The sequence below is a fragment of the Dipodomys merriami genome, unplaced genomic scaffold (genome assembly GCF_024711535.1).
Source record: "Dipodomys merriami isolate MVZ:Mamm:240054 unplaced genomic scaffold, mDipMer1.0.p SCAF_138, whole genome shotgun sequence".
NCBI classification, from domain to species: domain Eukaryota; kingdom Metazoa; phylum Chordata; class Mammalia; order Rodentia; family Heteromyidae; genus Dipodomys; species Dipodomys merriami.
The window spans coordinates 225668-233834 of NW_027202693.1; the positions used below are offsets into that span (position 1 = coordinate 225668).

The 8167-nt window shown below is 54.9% G+C and overlaps 1 protein-coding gene and 1 non-coding gene across 2 annotated transcripts; both read left to right on the forward strand.

Moving 5' to 3' along the window:
* Positions 1-7182, forward strand: LOC138825541 (tripartite motif-containing protein 72-like). The gene is made up of 7 exons (XM_070020168.1): positions 1-197; positions 502-904; positions 3473-3568; positions 3667-3897; positions 4777-4799; positions 5725-5843; positions 6608-7182. Exons 2-7 carry the CDS (start codon positions 509-511, stop codon positions 7180-7182), a joined length of 1440 nt encoding a protein of 479 aa, XP_069876269.1. The 5' UTR covers positions 1-197; positions 502-508.
* An 876-nt stretch (positions 7183-8058) lies between these two features.
* On the forward strand, positions 8059-8167 carry LOC138825620 (U6 spliceosomal RNA). The gene has a single exon (XR_011371437.1). It is a non-coding gene; the product is annotated as a U6 spliceosomal RNA (small nuclear RNA).

Genomic DNA, 8167 nt, shown 5'->3' on the forward strand with positions numbered 1-8167 from the left:
GCCCTGTCCACTGCCAGCTCCCCTGGAGGCCCTGTCCTTGCTCTGAGCCTGCTATTTGCCCCTCACTTGTCTTTGACAAAACTCTGAGACCCCTACTTAGGCCTGGTCTGGTTCTCTGGTCCAGTTTTGCCTTTTTATTATTATTATTTTTTGATTTTTGGAAGGTACTCTTGGCCAATCATCTTCTACCCAGACCGGTGAGTCCTGTGGGCCTGAAATGGTGGGGGAGAAGGAACAGAGAAAGCAGCTAAATGGAGGGCGAGGGTTGAGTCCAAAGCCTGGGTCAGGAGGCTGCAGCTTGGATAGAGGGCAGGAATAGAATTCAGGCTTATATTTAGGGTTGAAGAGGACATGGACTTGGGGTGTCTGTGGCCCAAGCTAGAATCGATTTCAGCCTTCTAGGCCCCGCTCCTCCCCGCTGGGCCTCTGGTCCAGCCTGGGGGATGTCTGTCCCTGGGCCTCCCTGACCCCGATTCCTCCTCTCCCCCTTCTCTGCCCCAGGTTCGCCATGTTGGCTGCGGCTGCCCCGGGCCTCCTGCGCCAGGAGCTGTCCTGCCCGCTGTGCCTGCAGCTGTTTGAGGCGCCGGTGACGGCCGAGTGCGGCCACAGCTTCTGCCGCGCCTGCCTGGGCCGCGCGGGAGGGGAGCCCGCGGCCGACGGCTCGGTGCCCTGCCCCAGCTGCCAGGCGCCCACGCGGCCGCAGGCGCTGAGCACCAACCAGCAGCTGGCGCGCCTGGTGGAGGGGCTGGCGCAGGTGCCGCAGGGCCTCTGCGAGGAGCACCGGGACCCGCTGAGCATCTACTGCGAGCAGGACCGCGCGCTGGTGTGCGGCGTCTGCGCCTCGCTCGGGGCGCACCGCGGCCACCGCCTGCTGCCGGCCGCCGAGGCCCACACGCGCCTCAAGGTGCGGGGAGGGGCGGGGCGGGGGTGGGTGGAGGTGGGACGACTCTGCTGGATGGACGGAGAGATCCCGACTTTGCTTTGGATTCTTTTTTCTTTTTTGTGCGGGTCCTGAGGCTGGAACAGCGCCTGGGCTCAATCCCGGAGCTTTTAGGTTACAGCTCTACCACTTGAGCCACAGCGCCACTTCCGGCCTTTTTGCTGATTACCTGGAGATCAGTCTCTCATGGGCTGGCTTCGAACCACGATCCTAGATCTCAGCTTCCTGAGTAGCTGGGATTTACGGGCGTGAGCCACCCGCGCCGCCCCGGCTTCTGCTTTGGATTCTGAGCTGCGGAGGGCGGAGCCTGACGTTACTATGGAGAAGTGGGCGGAGCCGGGGAGGAGGCGGGACATGCGGTTGCTATGGAGAAGTGGGAGGGACAGGGCGCGAGGGGCGGAGCATGCGGTTGCTATGGAGGTGTGGGCGGGGCCCGGATCAGGGGTGGAGGCTGAGTAGGGCAAGGCGGGGCCGGGCAGGAAAGTGAGCCAAGGCAGGAAAAACCCCGCCCAGGCTGCGGCTAGAATTCTGCAAAGCGCCGTTTCCGCGACGGTCCCTCCAGTTTGCCTAGAGAGATTGGGGCGCAGACTGATGAAAGTCGGGCTGATCCCAGCGGAGCTGGCTGAGCCACCGCCTGCAGTGCGATTGGGTAATCTGGGTGGTCCTGCCAGGCTGGCACGTCTGCATAGCATGAGGAAGCCGGGAACCCGGTCGTACTGCTGTGCCCGGCCAATTCACATGCACCAGTAAAGTTGCCAAGCTTGCATGAGCTTGACACCTGCGAATGGGTGTAACCCGAGGAGGGAAGGCAAGGCAAAAAGCATGCCTGGGCCTGATGTCACCGAGATCCAGTCAGGGCTGTATTCCTGGGCACCTCAATAGCCCAGGTTTGTGATCCTCAAGGGTGCCCAAGAAAAAGCACCGAGGCATGGGCAAGTGGAGACACAGACATACGTTAGCCTGCAAGCCACACCCATGTGGGTATGGGCAGATAGCCTACTACTAGCCCAAGAAAGTCTGGACATTTATTGGGCTGTAGAAGATTAAGCCACAGATGCAGAGACAGGTGGAGGCAGGGTCTGGAGGCATTGGAGTGCTCCTGGGTCCTCCTGTCCTTTCACCATCGCGGTGTGTACAGATGGAGTTTTGTTGGCATTGTGTGTTCTAGCGGAGCTGGATCACTGGATCACTGTCCAGCTCAGTCCTGGATGGTGGCGGAGCCTCCAGGAAGCCCCAAGGATTGCTACCCCTTGTCCATCTTTAGCTGAGAGAGCAGAACTCGTGAAATGGAACAGAATGTCAGCTAGCCCAATCCTCAAAACAGCTGGAAGTGGAGGTGTGGCTCAAGTGGTAGAACGCTAGCCTTGAGCACAAAAGCTCAGGGACAACACACAGGGGCTGAATTCAAGCCTTAGGACTGGCACAAAAGAGAAAGAAAGTAGCCAGGTGCTGGTGGCTCAGACCTATAATCCTAGCTACCCAGGAGGCTGAGATCTGAGGATCATGGGTCAAAGCCAGCTTGGGCAGTGAAGTCCAAGAAGCTCTTATCTCCAGTTAACCCCCAGTAAACCAGAAGTGGCACTCAATAAAAGCTCAAGGACAGAGCCCAGGCCCAAGCCTCATGACTGACAGAAAGAAAGAAAGAAAGAGAGAAAAGGAAGGAAGGAAGGTAATTTAATCAGCCTGTTCATAAGGCCTATGGTGTCTAGGGACTCAAGCTCTCCACCCCCCAGGGATGCGTTGCAAGCCCCCAGCTGCAGGTTGAATTTCTTTTCTTTTCTTTTTCCTTTTTGGTTGTGGGGCTTGAACTCAGGGCCTGGGCACTGTCTCTGAGCTTTTGCAGTCAAGGTTAGTGCGCTACCACATCGAACCATACACTTCCATTTTTCTGGTGATTAATTGGAGATGATAGTCTTAAAGAGTTTCCTGCCCTGGATGGCTTCAAACCATGATCCTTAGATCTCAGCCTCCTGAGTAGCTAGGATTGCAGATGTTAATCATTATGGCGGTGTTAATCATTATATATATATATATTTAATGTAAAATATGTAGTATATATTGTTATTTGTACTTATGATATCTAATATTTTGTTTATATTTTATTTATAGTGTAAAATTTTGTTTTAGTGTATATATAATATATACTATAGATAAAGTATACATACATATATGTGTGTGCATATATATATATGTATATAAAATTTGGCCCCCCCTTTTTTTCTGCCAGTCCTGGGGCTTGAACTCAGGGCCTGGGCACTGTCCCTGAACTTCTTTTGCTCCAGGCTAGCACTCTACCACTTGACCTACAGCACCACTTTTTCAGTGTATGTGGTACTGAGGGATTGAACCCAAGGCTTCATGCATGCTAGGCAAGCACTCTACCACTAAGCCACCTTCCCAGCCCCTGGCCCCTTATATAATAACTACTGATGATTGAACATTTCTTTATTGGTGTATATTAACGATAGAAGGGGGATTTCACAAAGTCCCCTAATTATCCCTGTTACCTTTGCTCTGTCCCCCTCCCTGCAGAGTCAGCTCCCTCAGCAGAAGCTGCAGCTGCAGGAGGCATGCATGCTCAAGGAGAAGAATGTGTCTGTGATGGAGCACCAGCTGGCAGAGGTGGAGGTGAGGACCAGCGTGGCTGAGCCTGGGAACTGGGGTCTGGGGGGGAGGAGCCCTAGAGGTAAGTACTTTTCCCGGTCGCTTGTCCCATTGCCTTTCAGGAGACAGTGCGTCAGTTCCGGAAGTCTGTTGGGGAACAGCTGGGCAAGATGCGGGTGTTTCTGGCAGCCCTGGAGGATTCTTTGAACCATGAGGCAGAACAAGTTCGGGGAGATGCTGTTGTGGCCTTGAAGAGGGAGCTGTCTGCCTTGAAGTCTTACCTGGAGCAGCTGCGGCAGATGGAGAAGGTGCTGGAGGAGGTAGCTGACAAGCCACAGACAGAATTCCTCATGGTAAGGACTCCATGTCCTCCTGCTGCTACTCCTTGGCCATGGTTCAGACTCTAGAGGCCTTGTCCCTGAGGCCTGCAGAGGGCTAGGGAGGAGCCAGGGTCTCATATCCAAGAGGTGGGCCTTGGGCTGTTATTTAGGTTGGACATTGCTTAAGAATATGAAAGCTTGCTGGGTGTTGGTGGTTCACGCCTGTAATCCTAGTTACTCAGGAGGCTGAGATCTGAGGATAGCAGTTTGAAGCCAGCCTGGGAAGGAAAGTTCTGAAGACTCTTATCTCCAATTGACCACCAGAAAACTGGAAGTGGTGCTGAGGTTCAGTGTGGTAGAGTGCTAGCCTTGGGCAAAAAGAAGCTCAGGGACAGCACCCAGGTGCTGAGTTCAAGCTCCATGATGGGGTAGGGGTGGGGGGTGGAGAGAAAGCTATTACTATTATAGGCTTATTTATTTATTTGTCAGTTTTGGGGCTAGAACTCAGGGCCTAGGCCCTCCTGTCCCTGAGCTTTTTTTTTTTTTTTTTAAATTTTGCTCAAGGCTAAGCATTCTAACACTTTCAGCTCCACTTCCAGCTTTTTTTGTGGTTTGTTAGAGATAAGAGACTCACAGACTTCCCTGCCCTGGCTAGCTTTGAATTGGGATCCTCAGCTCTCAGCCTCCTGAGATGACAGGCTGGGATTACAGGCATGAGCCACAGTGCTCTGTGGGAACCCTTTTTCTAATTCACATAATGGTAAAGGACTAGAGAGGCCTTTATTCCTGGGTTTCTTTCTTTTTTTTTCTGGTTTGTTCTGCCCCTACCTTTGGCACTGTCATCCCTAGAAGTTCCCGGAGTCCTGCTTTATCTGCCTGCTTTATCTCTATTCTGTTTCTGTCTCTCTCCAGACTTACTGTTTGGTGACCAGCAGGTGAGATCATCTTGGATCCTTTGCCCAACTTGCTCCAGTCTTCTAAGGACAAGGCCAGGATCTCCCTCCTCCTGCAGCGAGCCTTTGTACCCAAATGGGTTTGGCTTTGCTGCCATTGAAACTGAGCTGGTCCTTAGACCCTGGGACTAAGGTGGTCAGACAGACATGGTGGATCAGGAGGGTCAAGGGTCAAGGCTCTGTGCTCAGTGCTGCTGGAGAGGGAAGGGAACAGGTGGCTAAGAAGGCTGTTCAGAGGAGGGGCTCTTGCCACTGGATGGGGATTCTCTGGGGGAGCTGGGGCATGGGACAAAATGGCAGACTGAGGGTGTAGCAGTGCAGACTGTGTGTGTGTGTGTGTGTGTGTGTGTGTGTGTGTGTGTGTGTGTGTTGGTAATGGGGTTTGAATTCAGGGCCTGGGTGCTGTTCCTTAGCTTTTTCACTGAAGGCTGGTGCTCCACCACTTAAACCACATGCCCATTTCTGGCTTTTTGGTGGTTAATTGGAGATAAGACTCTCATAGATTTTCCTGCCCTGACTGGCTTCTAGTTACAGTCCTCAGATTTCAGCCTTCTGAGTAGCTAGGATAACAGGCATGAGCTACTTGTGCCTAACTTGTATTTTGTTTTTTGAGATGAAGTCTCTTTAACTTTGATTGTGTTGCCCTCAACCTCTCAATTCTCTTGCCTCTGTATCTGGAGTAGCTCAGATTACAGGCATGCATGACCACTCTAGGCATTTAAACATGGACACTATCTGTTCACTTACAGCAAATACAGCATCTCCATCTATCTCCAGAGTCCCCCCCCCCAATATTCCCAAAGTAAAATCTAATGGAAAAGTTTTAAGCAAGAGTATGATTTAGGGGTGATCCTGGAGTCTCCCCTCCCCCTCATCAGACACCTCCTCCTCCCTTCTCCATTTCTAGGCTGCAGAAGATTCTGTCAGAGTCACCTCCGCCTGCCCGTCTGGATATCCAGTTGCCTGTTATCTCAGATGACTTCAAATTCCAGGTGTGGAAGAAGATGTTCCGGGCTCTGATGCCAGGTATGGGAGGGGCTGGCTCTGCGTGAGACTGGGGCGCACAGGGGGCGGCCTCCCATCCCACTTCAGAGGGCCATTGAAGGAGATGCTCTTAGCCCTTGGCCTCCCTCTGGGTCCCCATTGCAGCCCTCTAAGTTGTCTCTTGGAGGACAATCTTCACGAACAGATGGGGGCCTGGGGGGCAGTGAGTGATGAGATGGGGTGCTATGGGCCTCAAGGGAAGATTAAACCCTGATTGACCCATTGCCTCCTTGTGTGACCCTCTCAGGAGAGGAGACAGACACAAGTCCTGTTTACTGGAGCAGGCCAGGCTGGGGGGCGGGGGAGGGCGAGGGGAGAGCTCTAGGCAGCGCCGGCCGCCCATACCACAGCTGGAAAACATCCTGCACAGCTGGGCAACACGGGTGGGTGGTTTTCACTCTTCCCTCCTTCTTTCCTTCCTTCATTGGTCATGGGGCCTGAACTGTGGGCCTGGCCACTGTCCCTCAGCTCTTCAGCTCAAAGCCAGTGCTCTACCACTTGAGCCACAGCGCCACTTCCAGCTTTTTTGTGCTTAGGTGGTGCTGAGGAATGGAACCCAGGGCCTCATGCATGTTTGGGCCTCAGGTGGGCCCAAGCCAGGAAGCTTCGGGGGGGGGGCGATGTCCCTGGACCCAGAGGTGTTTGGCCAGGGAGGCGCCTCATGGATGGACAGGGCAAGGCGGAGGGGCGATCGGGGGTGCCCAGCGGGCTCTCTCTCTCTCTCCCTCCCCGTCCCCCCCCTGCAGCCCTGGAGGAGCTGACTCTGGACCCCAGCTCTGCGCACCCCAGCCTGGTGGTGTCCCAGTCGGGCCGGCGCGTGCAGTGCGCGGAGCAGAAGGGAGCGGCGGCTGCGGGCGAGGACGAGCGGCGCTTCGACAAGACGGTGGCGGTGGTGGCGCAGCAGCGGCTGGCGGAGGGCGAGCATTACTGGGAGGTGGAGGTGGGCGACAAGCCGCGCTGGGCCCTGGGCGTGATGGCGGCCGACGCCCCGCGGCGGGGCCGGCTGCACGCGCTGCCGTCGCAGGGGCTGTGGCTGCTGGGGCTGCGCGACGGGAAGGTGCTGGAGGCGCACGTGGAGGCCAAGGAGCCGCGCGCGCTGCGCACCGAGGCGCGGCCGGCGCGCGTGGGGCTCTACCTCAGTTTCCCCGACGGCGTCCTCGCCTTCTACGACGCCAGCGACGCCGACGATCTCCAGCCGCTCTTCGCCTTCTGGGAGCGCCTGCCCGGCCCCGTCTACCCCTTCTTCGATGTGTGCTGGCACGACAAAGGGAAAAACGCCCAGCCATTGCTGCTGGTGGGGCCCGAGGGCCAGGAGGCATGACCTGGGGGTGGGGAGGGAGGAAGGGAGGAGGGAGGGCCAGGGAGGGGGGCATGGCCAGGGGTGAAGGTGGTCACCGAGGTCCCCATCCTGGGGTGGGTCCTGGGTGACCCTGAGGATCCAATCCAATCTGAAGGGATGGCAAAAATAAAGTGAGGGCTGGGAAGATGGCTCAGTGGTAGAGTGCTTGCCTTGCATGCATGAGGCCCTGGGTTCGATTCCTCAGCACCACATAAGCAGTAAAAGGTGGAAGTGGTGCTGTGGCCCAAGTGGTAGAGCGCCAGCCTTGAGCTGAAGAGCTGACGGACAGCACCCAGGCCCAGAGTTCAGACTCCATGATCGACAAAACAAATAAAAAGTGAGTCTGAGCATCGGAGGCCGGAGGATTGCAGGAGGAAACAGAGGATGATGGAGGTTGGGAAGAGGGTCAGGGGTGGCAGGAGAAGGGAGGTACATAGGTCTGTAAAATCGGGGGCCCTTTGCTTACTCCTTAAAAGTCTAGGGCAGGGCCTACTGAAGGTGATCACTTCAGTGATCTTGCAGCAAACTGCCTTTTTGTTTTTTGTTGTCAGTCCTGAGGCTTGAACTTAGGGCCTGTGCGCTGTCCCTGAGCTCTTTTTTTAGCTCAAGGCTAGCACTCTACCACTTTGAGCCACAGCTCCACGTCCGGTTATGTGGTGCTGAATTGAACCTAAGAGTCTCATGGACTTTTTTGCCTGGGTTTGCTTTGAAATTCCATCCTCAGAGCTCAGCCTCCTGAATAGATAGGATTATAAGCATGAGCCACTAGTGACTGGCTTCTGTTACTCACAGGCTAGTGATTTACCATTTGAGCCTCAGCTTCACTTCTGACTTTTTATTGGAGATAAGAGTCTCGGGATGCTCCCTTTGGCAGCACATATACTAAAAAACTGAAACAATACAGAGAAGATTAGCATGAGCCCTGTACAGGGATGACATGCGAATTCATGTAGTGTTCCATTAAAAA